Below are 23,950 nucleotides of genomic sequence, written 5' to 3' on the forward strand. Positions count from 1 at the left end.
TTGAATCGTATAAACAACCTTCCATATTACTATCACTAAAGATTTACTGTTCTCATATATTTTATCACGCATAAGCATAGATAATAGTGATTGATAACTTCTGATAAGCGCTATCGTCACAGAAAATCCACATTATGTGATACCACCGGAAAACGGAATGAACAACTTACGGTGTACATATAGTGGCCTATATACAACGCCATTGATAATTTTTTAAAACCAAATTCATTAAAAAAAATAATTTAATAATAGAACAGTACCTACTAAAAAAATGGATAGGATATAATAATATAACCTACGCTAGTACGAAAGAAGGAAAAGTCCCACTGACAGTCTGTAATGAGTAAACCAATGGGGTTTGGTCGTCATCAGGCACATACCACGGTGGCACGGTGGGGGAGGGGGGTGTTTTGGGTGTTCAAACACCCCCTAAAATATTTTGGTTTTTGTATGGTTATTTAATTTATTTATTCAATTTTAATGTTAATTTTATTATATCAATGTTTGTATTAAAAAAAGTATTGTAAGTATACCTATAATTTTTCATACATTTTTTTTGTATATTCATTAAAAAAAGTTCTACCTACTTTTCATTAACTGATTTTCAAAAACACCACCAAAACTTTTTTCTGCTTAAGTTCCTGATTTTATACAACTATATGATAGTTTAATATAGGTAGTAGTAATAGACACTAAATAATTATATTCATTAGACCGGTATAATAACAATTCATCATAATTTTTTTTTATCTTGTTCTATGAAACTTGTTGTATTAGTAGGACCTCCAACTTTTAACACTGTTTGAAGGATAACCTGATATGCGTGATTGGTGACGCATCAGTTATTGTACACTCACAGGCCATCACTTCAGGCACACAGCCAGAATATTTCTACTAGGGGAGCCAATAATTTTTGGCCCTTTTATTATTTTCCATATTTTTTTCCAATGAAATATACTTGTAGAGGACTTTTTCCTCACAATAATCATTAGCTAACCTACCGCCTAGTTGGTATGCCTTACAAAGAATCAAATTAATTTAAAATATTTACCTTTGGTCGGTAGTTGATGTCAAGCTATACGTAGTTGTGGAGAAAGTGGAGTATCCCACTCTAACTTAACCTAGGTAAGGCGCGTGGGACCGGGATAGTCGTGGGGCGGGACTTTGATTGCAGGTGTCTGGACGATAATAGACAATCGAATAGTCCATCGGCTTATCGGTTACCATCAAACACGTTGTACGTACTATATGGTAATTAATTTTAAATTAATTATTCTATATTATTGTTTTGGTATGAGCGTATGTCTACCTAGTTATACATTACAACATTTTATATTTTTTGGCATATATGTTGTTGGTTGAGAACAATAATATCATCATAAATTGTGTAAAATAATAATATATTATTTACATTAACGTTTAATTGAATTAAAAAATCAGATAAAGGTACTGTGTACATTAAAATCTATAGTCTACCCAGAACTGCATACAACATTTTCGAGCAGCATCAGAAACATCCGTGAAATTAATTATTTACTATAATAATAATTAATTTAATCATATATCACAAGCCAACTTGTAGAGTGTGTAGGTACTCCGAGAATACAACTGACGTTCTCGTGATTATTTGGTGATTACATGTGTATGGTATTTATATATGAATACTATATAAATTATAGGCCTATATGTTTATAATTTATATGTTTATATACGAAAATATTGATTTAATATATTTGTATGCGCTGTGCAGTAACAAAGCATTATGTAATATGTGATATGCGACTACAGCGTGTCCCGAAAGTATCGTACCACCTTTAGAACGACCCGCGTGCGATATATCTGTCTTAAAAACCTATAACAGCAAATTTTACGTTAACAACAATCCATCGGTTTATTCCGCAATTTTTAACTTAAAAGAGTGAATTGGTCTTGTATAAAATATAAAGGTAAGATAATTATCTAGAGCTCCTGGTATCTTTTTTCTTATTTTAATTACAAAGCATGTTATGGTGGTATTTTTATATCAATAAAAACCACTGAGACACCTAAGATAACAATCTTAACTTTGAGTTTTATGACTGGTCGATTCATTCTACCTAGTTTTAAAAATAACAGAGTAAAATGGATCGGCCTGGTCGTAAAATTTGGTATATCGTACGTTTGTAAGACGGAGACGCCACATGACGTGGTGTCTCTTTTAAGCGTCTCCGAGAAATCACCGCACGTCAGTCAGTATAGAATGTATAGATCCGGTCTTATCAACAGTAGATTACTATTCATGAGAAAATATTCTGTTTATACATTTCTCTAGTAGATCGCCGTTGAAAAAAATCATATTCAGTTATCAATGTAATCAGAGCGATACAGACTTTTGGGACGTGCCGTATGACGGGTGTTCAAATACACGGTGTTTACTAGTTGCGGTCAACCAACTAAAAGGTTACTTACTAATTGCGGTCACTGTTTGTGCTTTTATAACTCAATAGTGGGATAAAAGTACAAAAATAAATTACAATTTCTTAAATATATTGTATTTTTATATTTCAAAAACAACAGTAATCGACTTCAGTTTAAGTTTAGTATTATAAATTTATAATTATCATATCGTCTTTTATGAAATAAACTACTGTGACGGTTAATAATCATTTAAGATTACTATACAGTATATTATATAGTATAAACTTACATAACATGGTATTTAATAGCTCTAAAGTCAACTCCAATATAAAAGTATAGAACTTATTGTACATACAAAAAACAAAAACAATCTCCAGATTGGACTACTTAAAAACCGTGGGCTTTAAATTTCAAATTATGTTTTTTAGGTATACTCATTATAATCATTCGATCACCCATATAACCCTACCGCACTTACATCCGAACAATTAAATGGTGCCACGATCGCACATATCGCGCAGGAATTTGTATATAAATACGAACGATTAATGGATTTGAATTGTAATGTCAGTCCATCAGCCATAAACGCACATACAATTTATAATCACAACAATATCATTGGTTTTATGTACTATGTGTTAATATTTATGTGTCGCGTTAATAAAATGTATCACCAAGAAATCAACTCCGAGTGACTTATTGTCGCACAGCGCCGATCTACCGCGGAACACGCTGCACATATCGAAATAATTTTATAAAACCGTACTTTAATACACACAACCGAAAAACAATATGCTTTTCTGTCGCACGCCGTCGTCTCTGTGTTCGCTTTTACGGTACTGTTCACTGTTGAATGTCTTATACTTTGATCCCACCCAATCGCGGGAAACTCTCATTCAATTCGATAAATGTTATGATTGTATAGCATCGGATTGCCACAAAACAGAAAAACATAAATGCTTTCTCGTATTAAACAATTACACGTATTGTTACTATTGTGAACATAATTCTATACGCGGTGACCAGCAGTTCTACACTAAGTCTGATTCAGTATTGGGAAGGAACTCGTTCCAAAAGGAACGGATTCCTGGAATGAAGCTTGGAACTGCTTTCTTTAAAAATAAGGGAAAAAGGGAATAAACGAATTCTTTATATTGAGGAACGTGAACAAAAATCACAGTTCCTCTTGAAATTTTAAAAAATAAATTTTTTATTTAATTTAGTTTTTAAAAATCAGATAAAATAAAGACAAATTAAATCTATATTATTAATTATTATACATTTTCATTTTTTTATATATTAATTCAGTAGTTTAGTATTCAGTTCCTGTTTAGATTCATTTTTTAAAATTCTAATTCATTTATCATTTTTATCATTCATTTATTGACATCAAAAATAAAAAGGTAATATTCTAAAACCGCTAGATTGGGTAAGTTAAAAAAAAATGGAACAATAAATGGAACGAGTTCATATATTAGGAACTGAACTAGGAACGGAACGAGATACATTTAAAAAGAAACTTTCCCAACACTGGTCTGATTGCGAGACGAAGTGTGAGGACAAGACAAAGTGCAAGTGTGACGGTTTGTGTTACGCGTGCGCGATGAAAAGCCACCCGATTCGTCGGAACGTGGCGAAGTGGACTACATGTTTGACGATTCTTGCAAGAAGGTTCCGTTCAAACCTCAGCCATAAGGTTTGGTAAAAAAATAATTACATTTTTATACATATTTATACATTTAATCATCACAACGATGACTTTAATATCAAGGTTTTATGCCACACAATATTTTTGCATAAGATATATTAGCCGCTTCAATGACTTTTTGCCAACCGTTCACCGAAACTTTGTTTATTATTATTATTAAATTTTATTGTATAATTTATCTACATTATCATTGTTATATAGGTATTTATTTAGTTAAGTAAGTCGATAAATTATTCTAAAATTATATCATGTAATCGGTGCACATATGCCATTTTATGTATTATTGCATGAATAATAATCTATTACTCTATCTCATAAATATTTTGTGCCTTAGCGCGTTTTTTGTTGGTAGTGTTATCAAGTTGCAAGCTACTTTAGACCTAATCCACATAATATAGAAAATAAGTTTCCCCAAATATAATAAGTGGAACTTTCGATATTTATATTATATCTTTTTTAAGTCATAAAAATTATGTAACAACTTTTTCACGCGTGTAAACTGCCGGCAGCGACCTATGTTGAACGACGATGCAACCGTTATTGGTATGTAAAATTGGCGGGGGACGCGCGAGTTTGGACGCATTTTGGTAGTCGCACAGATGCGTTCTTTGGTGGGCCAGAGTATAGTGTAGAATGTAGATATAACTAAGCCGACGGATTGGCTCATCATATCTTAGACCAGTGTTGAGCTCAAGACTTGTTTATAATATTATTATAATAATTATCTCGGGGAGGCAGAATAAAAAGGTTAGTATCTACTATTATAATAAAATAATATTTCATCATTTATAATTATATTGTGAAAAACTCATGGACATGGTTTGCTTTATTCTACTTTTAAAATAATTTATAAATTAATTAATGTACGAAGGGCACCCACGTACATAGCGCCTATGTATTATACATTTCCTATCATTTTTAACGGTGCAAGACCATAATAAAATGGCTTTTATTAAAGCCAATAATATTATTGAATAAAACCAGACGTTATGGCGAATGAAAACAACATCGTTTAAACCACACGTTCTACAGAAACGTGCTCAGATAACGCTTCTATATTATGCATACGATATTGTATCGACCGCGAAGTAGCAACGGACATCGGCAGCAATCGCTGAACACTTGAGTGGACATTCTCCTACTGTACGGCTGATACCCGTATAGTGGCCAGGGGAGACCATAAAACAGCCCTTTTCAAGGCCTCCAAATCTTAGTCCCCCCGAGCGCACCTGCCTATGTCCCGCAACTCCTGTCGGCCCTGTATTCAAATTTATTTTAGCGGGCTTGATACAGCGGGACGTGCCCCACCCCTGATTGTACGAAACAAATACATTCCCCAATTTACAGCGAAGATCCCGCCCGCCAGATCGAAGACATCGAATCGCCGGGCGTACGATACTAAGCTCTCCACTACGTAATTGTATATAATTCGTATTTTAAATAAAAATAAAGAACTAATTGATTACTGATGAGTCTGAGGATTAAGTTATTACGAGGCAGTGACTCGCCGTTCGTGAGCATTTTAGTATCACATTTGATACTTGAATGTCAAATAAAATATTGCATCTCCGTGGTATAATATGAGGCTGATGCATTCTACTGATAATTATAAATGAAATATTAATTATTTGTAATACATGTTTATTTAGGTTTTTTATTTGAAAATCAAATATATTAATATATTCATGTATATATATAACAGTTTTGTTTAAAACAATGTTTACAATTTTGTTTCTTTATTGTACAGCTAAGTATATGATAGCAGGTATTTAATATTCTTATATTGATTTATGACATAATTTATGATTTTTTAACCCATTATAAATTATTTTTTTATTCATATTATTACCTATGTTAAATAAAAACAAAACTATTTATTAAGAATAAAATATTATTTTAATTTATTATATTATTTTATATATCATAATTTATTATTATTAAATTTATTTTACGCTTTGTTTATGTGTAAACAATTACTTACGTGTTTAAATTTAAATAAATACAGATAACAATAAACATACATGATGTGTGTATTTATGTAATGAATTATTACACATTTTAATTAATATAATTCACAATAAAATTATAAATACATTTCCGATTTTGTTCTATTTCAGAAAAAGAATAAAACAAAATAAATAAATTTCCGCATATAGCCAGGAAAAAAAACTATGTATACGAGTACATATTTTAACTTTTAATTAATTTTTTTTTTTACTTTCTGTACTCATGTATTAAATAAATAATAATGAATATAGATATAAAAATTGTTAAGCATATTTGTGTTATAAATGCATATTTTATGATTTTTTTGATAATATCAATTTAATTTCTCATTTAACAATATTATCTTATTTACTAAAAACAATTACTTTTAAAAATTTATCTACTGATGTTAAACTCGTGGATGAATAATAATTTGTTTCAGTAAGTAAGAATAAAAATGTTTTAATTCATTCAAAGTAAATATTATAGTATAGAAAGTAATGAAATATTTTGATCAATATATACTTACAATTTAATACACTTAACAAACACTATTAAATTTTAAAAAAATGTGGCAGATTTCTCGAAATAAATCATAATTGTTTCTGGATTTAGTTCAGGTTTTATTGATTTCAATACTTCGAATAGATGACAATACGTATATTCCATTTTATTAGGTAATAATGCAAACACTAATGGGAAAACATTACTGTACTGTAAACCGTGTATGGTGTATCTGTAAAATAATATAGTAATTTAAACATTTATTATATAATATATTATAGTTTCATTACGTTATTTTCAGTTATCTTTTTTTTACTTAGGGGAGTGCAATCGATCATGTTTTAAGGAAAGTAACATAAATAAATTGACACGACTGTATTAAGGTATTAAAGTGACTTCGTCGAATTATACTGTACAAAGATCGTAGTCGTAAATATTACCAAAACCGTTAAAACCTAAAACGATGACATAAATCGGCACTCAAATTAGTTATTGCTTAATTAACTATTTGATTGTATTTAATATTTCTAAGTTTATATTCAAGGATAATTCAAATAGTATACATAATCAAATGTTTAACTAAAGCGGTTCTATAATTATCTCCAAATCTTCAATAAGAATAATTAATAATAATATTTGAAATTAAATTTTACCATAGATATACTTAAAAGTATATAACTCATAGTTCATAATATTCATACCACCATATCATATAGACCACTGTTTTCGCGGGTTTATTTAAATAAAACAATTATGTTTGAATTATCCTTGAAAATAGACTTAAAAATATTTACTAAATTAATAAGTAGTCAATATTCATAAATCTCTGAGATTTCTCTTAGACGATATTTGCTTATAGAAATACTTGAATATATTTGACTTTTACTTTATACATATTGAACCATTTTCAAAATTGTAAATATGTACAAAATGCTTTATAATCATAGCCTGCAGTGGACGGCAGAAACAGTGAAAATGATTTATTTTATGTGTAGTTTAATTAATATGACATTACATATTAGAAGCTTTTTTGCCTTTCCAGTAAGAAGTTTGACCTCGGATTACCTAATACAAACTAATTTATAAAATTTAACTATTATAATAATTTATATTATAATATGTCAGGGCCACTTTTGTTGAGGGAGCTATATTATAAAAAATATGTTGGAGTGATTTTCGACCCAAAGCTAAAGAAAACTGTATACCTAATTTTCCCTTTCACACACTTCACTGTCCTAAAAAATCCAATAAGAAGATGTATTCAAAATTAATATTAATTTTATAGTTTTTTATAACTCGTTTATCAAAATGCATTTTCGATGTATAATAGTAAATAATTTTACTAAATTAAAATATTATGTAAATATATATGTAAGTATAACATAATTCTCTTTTTTTAGCTTTTAATTATATTTAGTTAACATTAATTATTATAGTTAGTAATGTACTATTTTAATATTTTTGAAAATATTATACACGATGATTAACTAAGCATCATTAGCCTATTTTTTCTGATTTTTAGATTTTTTAAATATACTAATTAATATCTATTATTTTGCTCTACATAAAGAGACTACCCTATGGCGATATAAAATAATTGTTTTTAAAACGAAAACCCCTTTTTTTACTGTAAATTATATAATGAATAGTATTATTGAAAGCTTTGATGTTCTAAATTTAAAATACTAACGAATAGATAGTTTATCAGTTTATAATAGGAATAATAGCCATTTAAATGTCAGCTAAGAACATAATTTGTGTGTTATATTGAATCTAGTATTTATTAGACGATTTTTATTGTTTACAAATTACAAATGATGATTGGTTCATATTAATTTTTAAAACCACCGTATATTTCAAATCTATTACCATAGGACATAGACCAATATTATCCTTAGTACACAAAGTTCAGTAACTCGAACTTAATTGTTTAAATTTTGATTTTGATACACCGATATTTTTATAAAAATTATTCATTAAAAAAATATTAGTAGAATAATTCTAGGTTTCTCATCATTTAAAAACAGAAGTTTTTACTCCACAGGACACTCATTAGGTAGTTCATAAAATGTCAAGATATTGAAAATGTAGTTTTAAAGTATACTAACAATATCCAAAACTCTGGTTATAAAAAGTGGTTGTCTAAAGTGTTATAAAAATAATTCAATAGGTATATCATAAATTATAAATTTAGGGATCTTAAACTTTATATTTATATGCTTATTGAATGCTGCTAAATTAATTACTTACTATATATAATTTATCTACTTTTATTTATTTTTTTTAAATATAGTATGGATTGTACCTAGCCAGAACACGAATTTTGAAAATTATTGGGTTAAAATGTATTTTACGCGTTGATTAGAGTTTGTCAATACAATATTGATATGACAATTTTACATTATTTAAATGTAGTCAGTGATTTATATGTATACCTATAACCATCGTATAATTTTCGTTTTCTTTTAAGAATCATTTAGGCTTCATAAAAAGGAATTATTAAAAATTCTTTATTGGACTAAACATGCTCGAATACTTGCGAAGTAATTGTTGAATAGGTACATTTTTTTTTCGTGTATTCATTTTTATTTGAAGATCTAAAAAATAATACCTATTTGATCCTATGAAAATATGAAATTGATTAAATCGAAAAAAATGTATTGCCTTTATAAAAAGTCGTTGCGAAAAAAAGATTTGATGGAAACTCAAAAAATACCTGAAGGATATTTATACGAAGATATATAACAAAACGGGATAATCCTTTTCAATTCAATCACAATATTTGAGCATCAACCAAGGAATTACAGAGGCGTTGTAAAGTTAAAGTTTTCAGAAGGGTGTCAGGTTTATAAAATTATGTAAAAACAAGAAAATATTGCAGGCTTGGTGCCCACTAGTTAAACTGTCATGCCGTAACTTTGTCCCTGAAGTTAATATATTTAAGTACAATTTATGACAGTTTTGTCGGCTACGGACAATTTAATTATTATTTTGCAATATTTTAAGTGATTTCTAATATTGCCAATAGTTCGAACTGTCCAAAGTGTTGGCGGTAGCAGAAATATTATGCATAATTTTATAATAATAATAAGTAATATTATTTTTAAGATTACGCACTAGCTTCCCTTGAAAATAAGTTATCGATTACATTATCAGATCAATTTTCAAGGTTAGACAAAATAAGTTAATCGTAATTGATTCAAGCATAACAAACTTATATTATTAAAGTATTCACTAATAGTGAGGTTGTGAATTGAAATTTATATAGTAGGTACATATTTCAGACATATTTTTTTTCAAATATTAGTTGGATATTTCGTATGTTATCAGTTATCAATTTTGTCACCTATCAGAATTGATATAAAATATCATTACAAGTTACAACCATTGGCGTCCCCAATTTTAATTTTGCCCCTCCCACCCTTAGAAAAATGTCTGGGGTCGTCCATGATCACAACCAGTTTTAGCATCTAAGATTTAAACAAGTTAATATGCTGTAGTATTGTGCTCTTCCGTAATATAGTATTGCAATAGTACAACTACCACTTCATTAAAGTATCAAAAAATGTAGAACAAACAATTTGAATTCGTATAATATATATGAATTATATAATCATACTAAATTAATATAATTGCAGCGAGTTGTATGTTGTCATGTTGTGATATATTATGTTATTTCTTATTTTTCTCATTGTTTTGGAATTCTCGATTCCATTTAAAACAATATAATCATTTATAATTCGTAATAAATTTTTAAAATAAATTTTATGAATGATATTATACAATATATGCAACAAATATATTATAGAGGTTATTGATGTTTTAATTTATTTTTATTATGCAGGTATCTCTGCTGAAACTACTGAAAAAGCGCATGCGATTCAGAAAACTTCCAGAGCGGTTTCCTGTGGCATTTGACCCGTATAAAAAGACGACGAGTTTGTAGGTACACAATTGAGAGACGGTTTTTTAAATAAATATTTTTTTTCTATTCCACATCACTGCCGTAACCCTTTTCGTTCTACTATTCTATTTACATATTACACCTATGTCAAGTCTACAAAGATTTATTCCATACATATGTATTATTATTGCGTATATACATATTATTGTATGTTTTCATAAATTTCCGGTATACCTATACTTGTTATGCCGCACATAAAAAATATTTGATAAGATATTTTATAAGCTGTATTTTGAATAGTATGTACTACTATGATTTATTTGCCGCCAATTTTTAGACTGATCGAGCAAAATTCAATGTGCCGATTTTAGCATTAGTTTAGGTCGGGTTTTTTTTTCATTTTTCGGATCAGTATGATTACATATTTTTTAAACCAATAATACGCGTAAACACGAAAAAACAAAAATGAATATAAAAAAAAACCCGGCATCGATCGATAAAGGGTAGTGAATAAATTTGAAAAAAAAATTACACAGACATTGCGTTTTTACACTCCAAACACGATTATTTTTTCGCGAAAACCCGCCAACGTGGCATAGGGTTACAGGACACAATAAAAAAAAAAAAAAAATCGCGTGGTCGGGAGTGCGCGATAAGTACATTTTAACTAATTCAGTACCAGTATGTCGAGACTACGAAAGTTTATATACATGTATATAATATTATACTCATTCAAAAAAACCTCAGAGTGGATTCACGTACAAAGTAACGAATTTGGGAGTTAGCAGTCTATATTTATTATAAATATATACGTTTAATGTGGGTATACACACACACACATACATTCATTTACTACATGTAGGCAGTACGTATTTATGTATTTAGAGTTATACAGAGTTCCGATCGAAAAATTCGTCATAAAACATGGTCTAAATAGTGCCATAATAATAAATAACAATGCACTGTAATAAAATAAAGATAATATGATGTACGGCGATAATAAACGATTTACCATAAGCCCTTTACACGTGCGTGTGTATACTGATTTATATTATTATTATTATTATTATTGTACTGCAATGGTGTTATTACATATATGTACATATTTATATACTGCAGACGATAAAATATATTTTACGTATATAAAATAATATACACATATACGTATATGTAATATGACGTTTGTGTGTGTGCGTGCGTGAAACAGCTATTGAATTCGAATGGATGGCATTTACTTTTTAGTTCGTTCGCGCCAACGTAATAATATTATTGCCACCATACAGCTTTCCCGTATTTATTAAAACGACCGCGACACACGCATAATATGTGCACAGGCTACAATATTCACCAAGCATGTTCACAAATTTATTGTTCATATAATGGTTTTGGTCATTTTTCAGTGGTATACTTAAAAAAAAAAAAAAACGACAGTTCTAGAAACCCAATATATTTTATACTATTTAAAGAATGTCATTTTTTGGTGACATACAATTAGTTACTATCAAATGAAAACCAAATGTAAAAGCAGATAAATAAGAATAAGTTGTTAAGCAGATGATTTATTTTTTTTTTTTTGGAAATGCTGATACTTTAAATCGAAATTCAAACGAGTATAGTGTTCGTATTATTAGACTCAATGTATTGAGTATAAATATCCTCATTAATGGTTTAATATCAAATATAAAATTGATGTTTAAATTAGTTAATAGTTATTGCTATTGTAGTTATGATACTCAGTCATTTCTAACAAATGATTAAATATTATAGATTATATTAATACACAAATATATTATTTTGTAAATATAATTTTAAATTCATTAAAGTTCCCAATATTTTTAAATCTAGTATCAAAGACTATTAGTCCTAGCACATAAAGATTAATAATTCTGAAACTAGAGAACAATTTCTTGTTCAAATTTCTATAGAGAGGTTATTCAAAAATTATCTGTTTAAAAATTTGTAAAAAAAGTCAAGTTAGATTTTTACAAAAAAATAAAATAAAAATAAGGTTGTGCCGAACATTATTTATTTTCTTAAATGGTATACTATGGTATGGAAACCTTTTAAAAATATGTTCTTTGTATACTTAAAAATTAGAAAAATCAGAGTTTGAATAGTTATTATTAAAGAAAAAATGCGAGCCAGTATCATTTTATTATATAATATTATGCTTTGATTGGAAATATTATTTAATGTATAGTGTTTTAGTACGTTTTTATTAGGATATTTTTTTTAAACATATATATATATATAATTCTAATTCATCAAATTATAATATAATAAGCGAATTCAGAATTTGGAAAATATTATCGTTGCATTTCAATCTTTGTCATATTATATTTTATATACGACAATACAATTGTCAAATGTACTATGTAGTTTTTAAAATTTGTTTTTCATAAGCAAATCCATTTTCTAATGGAAAATAAGACATTTTAAGATTTTCTTATTTATTTTCGGCGATATTAATATTATAATTATACAGTGAGTTTTTGATTAATTTTCTTACAATATATAATAATAATAATAATAATAAAAAGGAATAAATCTACGTATATGATTGAATATGGCTAATGATGAAATAATTGGAAATAATTTCCCATTAGAGTTGTTGTTGTTTGATGATAATATGATAATTTAAATGATAGCTAAGTATTCATAAATTCAAATAAATTCGATAAATGCGAAAGAAAATCATAATTAATATAAATAATGTATTTCTCACTCTTCGAAGAAACAGATATTTAGTGCATTAAAATATTAAATTTAACCATAATTTATTCAATATATGTATATAGGTATATATAGTTGTATAGTTATATAGTAAGCAGGTATATACTTTATTAGAATAATTATTCAAAGCAAATTTAATGGCTTCGGGCAATCATAAATAATACGTTTTATCCATAGGAACAATTTAATCTTGAACCAATTATTATATCATACAACTTGATATTCTCCGTATTAATAAATTATTTTTTTTATATGTCTAGTTAATTTACTCGAATACAATAATATTTCTTTGTTAATAATCTGTTAGATGTTACGTTTATTCTGGCAAAAAATTTGCTAACATCAAAAAACATTAACCACAAATAGGTGTAGGTGAATATTATGTAGTTATATAAAATCAAATGCAGATCATATTTGAATTAAACATCATTGAAACAACGAGATCAGTTTATATACCTAGCGGAACAGGTTTTTTTTCCTCGTCGGTTTTTGTTGTTTAAAATTACACATAACAAAGTATATAATATTATTATATATTATTATATTTTCTTAGCAAAGAATATTAATATTTTAGATACAAGTGAAAATTGGTTAAATTACGCAGGAAAAAAATCGAGTACACAAAGACGATATAATAAACTTTTTTATGACATGTAATTGCTAATTGAATTATACACTACTGATATACTATACCTGTATACATTATTTTTACATGTGTTACAAGCAATGATGAATTATATTTTGTAATACGATGACGTAAGGTTATTCTTTAAGGAAATTAAATTGTTTAGTCAGGTGCAGAGCACCAAAAATATCGCATATTTTGCGATATTTAAGCTTGAGTCATAATAGTACATCAGAAATTAAAATCGGTTTTGATTATGTATGATTCAATGTAATGAATTCACTGATGATACAGTAGAACTATAACGTAAAGTAAAATAGATGTAACTTTTTGAAAATCACAAGTTTTTGGTTTTTGCTAACGTACGACAATTATTTTCCATAAAAATCTAAAAATGGAATAAACTTTGTTCCTGACACTTCCCAATCACATTTTTAACGATATATTCTGTTAGTGCTTAGGTCGTTAATTTTTTATGCCTGAGTAGATATATCAAATAAGTTAGAAATATATACATCATAGGTAAGTATGATACATATAAAAATTATATATCAGTTAGTTGCCAGTATTTTGATTTAATTTAATACATTTCAGTAAATTTCTATGATCTGGTTTGGGTTTAAAAATTAAAATTGTTGACATTTAATAATAATTTAAACATTATGACATGCAATATCGCATTCTTCTTCTTAGTATTATTTTTTTTTTTTTAATTATTTGGTGTTTCAATTAATTATTGTCGTATTTATTGACTTTTGATCATTGTAGAGTACCCAAGCAGAATTCTCAAAGATCTTTTTCATCAACGATAATTTAATGGAATCAAGTCTAAAATTCAGTTATTTTATAAAATACTATAGAATATATAAAAATTAAGATCATTTACGACTTAGTTAATCATACTCATTGTTATTGCTACTATTTTGGTATCTATCGTTACTTTAATTTATTAATATTTATATTAAAATGTTCAACTAGTGAAAAAATAAGTATTTAGACATGGTACTTAAAAATGAGACCATTCCGCCGAATTGAATTTAAAATAGATTTTTAAAATTATTTGCAATGTAAAAATCTTATCTTGCAGTATAGACTCTTATTAAGGTTTTGGCTTTAGAAGATATAGAAGGACGACTTTATGCTTATAACTTATAAGTACGACCACTATAAGCTATTTGTGCTCCACTGCAGTTAAATAATTAAATACATCAGCAAAGTTAAAACCAATTTGCAATCTTTAATGGTAGATATTATACAAGCCATGTTAATTATTGAGAAATGCATTGATGTTATTTTTACCAAATACACAAGAAACAGACTAACTCATTTTTCTGAAATACCTAAATAATTATTTTTATCTTTTTAACGAACGACTAAATGTTTAGTAATGTCACTAAACTGTCACAATAGTATGCATAAAGTCTGAGAGGATATCTTGCAATAATTTAAAGTTTAAAACTTAAAATTAGAAATCCAAAAACTAGTAATTTATAATTAACTAAGTTTATTTTATATTATTAGATAGCAAATATTGTAAGTTTCGTTATAAAATCGTGATTAAAAATATTTTATTGTGTACTAATTACATATTATGGTTATAGCACAGATAATAGTTTATGTTTGTAGTTTGTATAATATAGTTAAATAATATTATGGTCGTGCGTAGGTATGAGGTGTTATTTTCTAGGTTTTCGGTGCAAGATGTATTGTAGTTGGATTTTGTCAATATTTAAATTAGAAGGACTTAGGATTACTAAGAGTTTGACTTACGGAAATAACATTTATAATTACATAAATATATAATATACGAGTATTATTAAAACAGGTAGGATACATGGGAACGAAACAATTATAAAAGCTAACCCCTCACCTAGATAATCCTTTTCTGTGTCTTTGTTAACTAATACGTGCAGTGTCCCGCTTATAAGTTAACCAAATTGAAGTTTTCATATTTTGCCCTAATGTTATAGATATATGTATAACAATATGTTATAACCTCGTCGTTACTCCTAAGTACTTATAATAGGTATCGAAATTAATGGTACGCACTACGTTATAGTGAGACTACTAACTCAGGAGTATATTCTAATTTGATTTTACTAAATATTAATATTATATTAAGGTTAAATTAATTAGCATAGTGATTAAGCGTTTTATAAATTCATGTCTAATGGTAATTTTTAAAAATTGTTCAGAAAGTGTCCCTTTTTTGGACAGGTAAAATTATGGCCACACTACGTATTATTATTATTATTATTCATTTATACGTGACCCGAACGAATTTTAAATTCCATCCACCCCTAGCAACATACAGCATATGAGTATTATAGTTTGATGAATGCGTCCGCGCCATTACTATACATCGATTTGTCATTATAGTCAATAATTGTTTGGTACACGAGCTGATTTATATATCTAACCTAACCTGTAATAGTATAAATGTGCCATTATTAAATATTGTATTATCTGCTGATGTGAAATTTGTGATATTTTTTTTTGACATTTTATAATACCTACATTTTAGCAGTACCTATATGGTGTTATACCATAACGTACCTCATAATACCATTCATATTAACTTGTAGTATTATTATAAATTTATAATGGATGTATTCAGTGTGTTATTGAAATGGGATTTTAAAAAAATAATGTAATTATAATTTCGGGAATTTTAATAAATTATCTAATATTTTAATACGTTTATTATTATAGTATATTGATATTATAGTATACCATCTATAAATGCTCATTAGAACCCAACGTAATAATACATCAATTATCTAGGTCGTAAATAGTAATCCATCATTTATATTTTATTTTATTACATTTTCTGTATTATTTAATCTTTCCGTTTTCAACGGTCAAGCTTAGTACTAAAATTTATTTTTATTATTCAAATCACAAATATGCAATTTAATTTTACAATTATTAGCGTCTAAGTTGAATATTCATTAATTTGCATGACAATGTGAAAATATAAGATGTAACCCGGTGGTTGACCTTTTTATTTATTAAATTTAATCAATTGTAAGTAGATACATTTTCGAACTTGTCAAGCAGAAAAAGTATGTTTTATTAAATAGATATTAGGATATTTTTTAAACAATTGTTATACACGTCATGTATTTACTTATAGTATGTTATTTCAGTTCTTCTAATGAACAACAATTAATAATATATTGAAATACCACCATAGAACTAATATCACAAATGCATTGTCCATTGATAAATTGGACCACCATTTGACTACATTTTAAAATGGTGTATATGTATAAAATAACTATAAAACAAGGATTGTGCTCGATTTAATTATAAGAATTCAAGAGAAAAATTTCAAGAGAGTATTTGAATAGGTATTTTGAAGAAAGGACGGCAAGGGGTTGTTTAGGTATTGAGGTACAGTATAATATATTTTAAATACACGTGTATACAGTTACAAAATCGTGAATTTATTATTAACAGAGTTTTCATTTACCAAAAATACAATAATAATATTGATGTGTTCACGTGAAGACAGAGTACAGTATAAAAAAAAAAAAAAAACTTAAAAGCTAACAAAATAAAAAAATGTGTTTTTTTTTTTACTAATATTCAGCCCTTTTCCTTCACCTCGTCGTCGGGCGAGGGGAAGTGGAGTGGCGGGCGTGACGGTGCCGAGAAACGAAATTCCTTTGCGCGAATCAAAGTCCACCGGTTTCGTTTGACGTCGGGCGGCAAACGGATCCGACGATCCTCGGTAACGTCGCGCTACCACTCCGGACCGGTGACCATTTTAGAGGGGAGCCTGTACAAAACTCGACGAAGAGTCATAAACACGCGTTTATTAATAGTAATATGATATCGTGTTGGTTTACGCACGTCATACGCAATGGTGACTCGGCGCCATATATGATATGGTATCGTACACAAACACGATATCACAAAAGTTTACATCCAGTACCTAGAAACAACGTAGCAGCGTGATGGGGTTAATGGGGTTGGGGGTGGATCGGTGTTTTTGGGGGGGGGGGCAGGGGAGGGTGGTGAGTAGAGCTTATACTTTGGCGGCCGGCGGCTGGCGTTTACAGAGCGTTGGCTGCTGGCAGGTTGGTGCCGGCGACGCGGAAACCGTTGACCGGGTCGGAGACGTAGTTGTAGTGTTGGACCTGTCCGTTGGCGTCCACGTACGAGTAACCCCCGCGGGTCACGCCGTCGACGGTCTTGACCTCAGCCTTGGACGACGAACCGCTGTTGTAGCCGTACGAGTACTGACCGAACTCGTCTTGCGAGTGGTACTGGCTGTGCACCGGCGAGTACGACGAGGCGGCGAACGGGGAGGCGGCGTATGCGTAAGACGGGGCTGGTGCGGCGGCGTACGCGTAGGACGCTACCGGGCCGTAAGCGTAGGAAGCATGTGCCGGGACGGCGGCGTACGACGGGTAAGCGGCGTAAGCGGTCGGGTGGTAACTGTACGATGTGACGGCGGCGGGTGCGGCGGCCAAGACTGGGGCAGGTGCGAAATGGTTGGCGAGGTCGGCGGCGGAAGCGGCGGATTCGGCTTTCTTAGCTTCGTCGAAAGCGATCTGGTGAGCCACCTTGGCGGCAGCTACTTCCGGGGTGTCTTGTACCGGTTGCGGGAGTTCGGCCTGGAAGACTGGGGCGGCGGGTGCGGCGGGTGCGGCGGGTGCGGCGGGTGCGGCGGGTGCGGCGGCGGAATCTTGGACGACAGCGTCGGACGACGATTCTTCTTCGGCTGGCGAAGCGTCTGCGGCTTTCTTAGCTTCGTCGTAAGCGATCTGGTGAGCAACCTTGGCGGCAGCTACTTCCGGCGTGTCTTGTACCTGTTGTGGGATTTCGGACTGGTAGACCGGTGCGGCGACTGCGGCCGGGGTTTCGAAATGGATCGGGACGGATTTGACGGCAACGATGGAGTCCTCGACTGGGACGGCTGGGACGGCCGGGACGGCCGGGACCTCGACCACTGGGACGGCTGGGGCCACGGGCAAGTTGGTGCCGGACACGCGGTAACCGTTCTCGTCGGACACGTACTTGTATTGCTGGAGAACTCCGTTCGGATCGACGTACGAGTACGCGCCTTCGGTCAGACCGTTGGCGTGTTTGGTTTCGGACTTGCTGGAGTATCCATCGTTGTAGCCGTAAGCGTAATGTCCGAATTCGTTTTGCGTGTGGTATTGGCTCTTGATCGGGCTGACCACGGCGGCGGGGGCCGCGTAGTAACCGCTGTAGTATTGTGGACCGCTGAAGTATAGCGACGGACTGGCCGAGCACGCGGCTACGAACCCAATTACAACAACCTGCGAACAGTCATTTATGTACAACCGTATTCCGTTTAACACAATATTGTAACGATAAAATATTATTATTGAATATTAATATTATAATATTATGATGACCACTGCGACGCGTGTTTCGCGATAATCCATGTAATGATTCGCGACTAACGATGATACATTAGGTTAGGGCGGTTGGGTTTAGTGGAGTTAGGCTTATTGCTCAGACTTATATCGACTTACTATCCTAAATAAAATATTAACAATCACTGAGAAAAAAATATTATGATGGACATACATTTTTATTTTTATAATAAATTATATACAGTTTATCGAGAAATCAATAATTTAAAAAAAACTGAAAGGAGAATAGTATACCTTTCCCGCTACAAGCATACCCTTAGTTTGGTTAGGTACTTAACAGTCGTAGTTATATATTATACTATACAAGTACACAATAATACGTGTATAGGAAATTCGGACTACAATCATGCGTTGAAAACTCGATCGATTTTCTCAATTATAATATGTTGACTGCAATATAAATAATATAATAAACTGCAGCGGATAGCAGTCAGACAAAACGGTATTATATTAAATATTTTATTATAATTACTCGTATGTGTGCGCGCGACGTGCGAAATGCGTGTAGTAATAGTGGCCTAGATATACAATACGCGCACAATCGAACATCATCGGAACTCATTCGTCAGCGACGATTCGGACGTGCTAATTTAAGGGGACTCCCATTGTGGACGCTTATATTATATTATTATTATATATTGTCGAGGGCTTAAATTATATTATTATTTAACGGCAACACAACAACCGGAGGATTGTACGCGCGGTGCCGGTTGATATCGCGACGACAAACGACGGGAGTGGCTGTCGTCGGACGTGCGATTCGCGATTTTCCAAAGGTCTATTATATTCCGCGACCGACCGGACTGTGCTGTACACAATAAATACGTAATAATAATAATAATAATAATAATATGTGTACCGGTATGTCTTTGTGTTGTGTATATTGAAAAACAAATTTTTTTATTTAGAGTTCAACACACGCTCGCACACCGAATTCGCCGCTCGATATATATATATATATATATATTATACGAGGCACTCGATTTTCTCGATAGAATAAACTGCCGGGCGATATACGCATATAACGTACACACGTCGAAAAACGTCCGACAATTTTATTCTCGTCCATATTCATTTATAAGTATTTTTTTTATTCATTTCATCGTGCTGGCTCAATAGACTGCGCGTGCGTGTGTTGTGTACGTGACGACTATTATTATAATATAAAATTGTTTTAGAATAACACTGTCTGCCGTCTATAAGCGCCTAACAAAAATTCTGAATGATGTATTTTTTCCCGAGCTTTTGCGTAGTCCATCGTCGCATTCTCGTGTATTACAATATATTAGATTTTACGTGAGATTTCACAGCGGGTGTGTTTATTATGATGTTTATAATATCGTTCGGTCGCCACTTTCCAATATACCTACGGTTCTTCGGGGTGACCTGCGGCTGCGGTAGATCCGGACTCGCGACCTAATGCCCGTGGCTTTTAGGTCGAAACAATCGCGCTGAGGGTATGAGTATATTATTGTTATTTATTTTATTCCCTTATAATATATATTATATTATTGTTTGACCGACATTCGATCACTGTGGTGGTACCTACTACTTATATAGCACTGGAAAAAATGCTATCGGACACCTGATACGATTTTTGCCATCACACGGTACATTATAAATAATAATAATATTATTATTATTATTATAGCGAAATCGCGAACGTTCGTTAAAGTCTCCGAGGCTATATTACATTATTATGATTATTATTGTTGCAGTCGGTCGTTTTTCAATACGCATCCAAATGATAGTATATGTTTTAATTAATCACACACATTCGCGCATACCCATTTTGATGTTTAATAGGACTTTCAGTTCATTCGCATTATTACACACACACAAATAGTTTCTTCCGTCGCCACAGGCACACCGTGACAAATAGATCAATCGTCATTGTCGCATTCGTCGCGGCTGCGTCTCGTCTGCGATTCAATGGACCCGTCGTGTATATAGACGGTTTTATAATGTGTATATACGATTCGTGGTCGGGTCATACGATTCCACTACGGTGGCCCTTATTCTCTTGGTTCAACAAGTTATTATTATTGTCATTTTTTTTCGATTTCGTATAATACATATAATTCAAGAAAAAGATACGGACTGACAGAGAAAACTGCAACAATAATATTATATTATAGCATAGCATATAATACGGCCGTACGGGCGTAGGTAGTGCCAACACCGTCGTATAAACGTTTTGTCATCGTCGTCGTCGAATAGTTTTCCAAGTGGATTCGACACGAAAAACCAATCCGATTCGGCATATTCGAGACGATTTAATATCAGATGAACGATAATATTGTTTCATACCTATATCTACCTATATAATATTATACACGAAAACGTTTTGTCGCGGTAGAGAAGCGCACAGTAGGATGACAGTTGGTTCACGGGTTTGGGGCGCATGATCTCTGAGAACGATCTAATTGAATTAAATTTATCTCGCGCATACAGTCTCATCGATAACAATCACGTTATTCATTATATTATTATGATACCGACGTCTCTGTGACTATGGTTTTGGATATATTTCCGAACCAATTACACACGTGTATAGATGTACGATTAGGCTGTGGATAATCGTATGTATGGGTGACTGATGATAAGACGATTCGTCACGCCACGGAACGTTCGTCCGTTTGACTGTAGACCTCCCAAAAAGACTCGCGCGTCAACATGTTAATAGGTTTATATTATTATTATATTACACACTTGCTTAGGTCATTATGTATTGGGATGAATGATAATCGCAAACGGCCATTATGCCGTTCACTTTTTAATCAATGACTGTTAAAAAGAACCGACACTTTTTATTGTTGAAAAACGAAACGCAGAATAATTTAAAAAATTGAAATTGAGATAAGTATAGAAATATTAATATGCGATACTCGTTTACTTGAGTAAAAATAATAGTAAAGAACTTATGAAAAAAAATAATTAATTAATTAAACTTATAAACGGTTTAAGTACAAAATAAACCTATACCCACGATTAATTTAAAGTGCAGTTTATCGTAGTTAGGTTCATATATTAAGATATATTTTTTATTACAAAATTACATTTTCTTAATATCTACCCTATTAAAAATATTTTAAATATATTTTAGGCATAAACAATAAAGTATACATATAAACGTATATTAATTTATTGCGAATGTATTTATAAAAAAAAAATACGACATCCTAATAATAAAAATTAGAAAAAAAGTGATAGAATTTTAATTTTAAGAATATTAAATTAAAAAGTTATTAATTCGTTTAATAAATTTTAATTTTAATGCACGGATTTTTAAAATGTTTTTATAGACACTATGATTAAACAAAATATATAAAAATATATTATTGACTTAAGTGTACCTATTTATTGAAATCATAATTCAATTGAAAAAAATTAGATAATATTACAAAAAAAATTTATTGAGAGTGTTTTTTTTTTTAATAATAATACCTAAAAGATGGAAAATTATAAATATTGAACGGGTGATGATTATAAGAAAAATAAAAAAAATGATCATCTATCATAATATTATACTTATTTTATTTACAAGAATATTATGATTTTCATAATATCATTTATCAAATGTTACTTTGTGTAAAATAATGTTGAAAATTGTGCAAATCTAGGTGTTTAGAACGACAGAGAGTAAGTTTATTTTAATAATGAAATCTCTGAATACGGTATGCTTAAAGGTATATACGTATTGTTATAAAATTGTAAATACTATAGGACTATGCGGTGTACGACGATAAGCGAACTCAATATATAATGTGGAATCGCATCTCAGAGCGTTCAGGTTGAGTCGTTTAAAGGCCCCTCGCACACTCAAATCCGTCGGGTGTGTATTATGATATCTAGAGCTTGATTTACTATACAATTAGTATTAAAATTGAACAATAACGTCTAGCCTTTTAAAAATGAAAAACACCCGATGGGTCTGTTAGCCTAACCGAAAATTAAAAATCAAAAAAAGAAAAAAAAAATGACGTGTTTAGAAGCCGGGTCGTTCGTAGTACGAGTGTACGATGTTATACGTTATAAAAATATATTATATTATAATGTAAAGGCATCACTCACCAGTGATAGAGACATCATGACTTTGGATAGGTTTTGGCGGTGACTGTGATGTTGTACTAGGCGAACGGATCGAACTCGGTCTGTTCCAGCTGCTACGGTTTGGTACGGTGCTTCGGGACGAATGGTGAAGAGAACCAGACGTCGGGCAGTTTATATACCGCGCGGGACCGTGTAGTCGGCGCGCGGCCAATGTCATTGCCGTTGCGGCGGCGGCGGCGGCGGGTGGCATCGGAGCGATTATTTCGTTCCTTTCGCCCGAGGCGGCGGCGGCGGCGGCCGTATAATCGCGCGATCGCGCCGTCCCATCTACGCGCGTACGTCGTCCTCCTCGGCAGCCGTCCCGCAACACCGCAGCGATCGCTCGTCTTCCTTCTTACGGCCCGTCGTCAAGGACGTCCGCCGGACAGCGCCTACGCCCTGCCGCAGTCACGTAACCCGATACGCCGCTGCTATGCGTATACGTCGTCCCGCGGCTTTCCGCGAGACCGTTTTTCGATCAATCGCGTCTGAGCGATCGCGACAGTGCAATCGTCGCGGTGACCGCGGAGGAACATCACGTGCGGTTATACTCTGTACTACAACACGCGTATTTTTCCCCGCACGTA

The 23,950-nt window shown here is 31.5% G+C and overlaps 1 protein-coding gene across 1 annotated transcript; it reads right to left on the minus strand.

Moving 5' to 3' along the window:
* Positions 1 to 17,856: 17,856 nt before the first annotated feature.
* LOC113553419 (angiomotin-like) lies at positions 17,857 to 23,501 on the minus strand. The gene is made up of 2 exons (XM_026956742.1): positions 23,346 to 23,501; positions 17,857 to 19,151 (listed from the first exon to the last, which is right to left on the minus strand). The coding sequence occupies exons 1-2, from the start codon at positions 23,361 to 23,363 to the stop codon at positions 17,919 to 17,921; spliced, it is 1,251 nt and encodes a 416-aa protein (XP_026812543.1). The 5' UTR covers positions 23,364 to 23,501; the 3' UTR covers positions 17,857 to 17,918.
* Positions 23,502 to 23,950: the final 449 nt, after the last annotated feature.

Source organism: Rhopalosiphum maidis, chromosome 2 (genome assembly GCF_003676215.2).
Source record: "Rhopalosiphum maidis isolate BTI-1 chromosome 2, ASM367621v3, whole genome shotgun sequence".
Lineage (NCBI taxonomy): Eukaryota > Metazoa > Arthropoda > Insecta > Hemiptera > Aphididae > Rhopalosiphum > Rhopalosiphum maidis.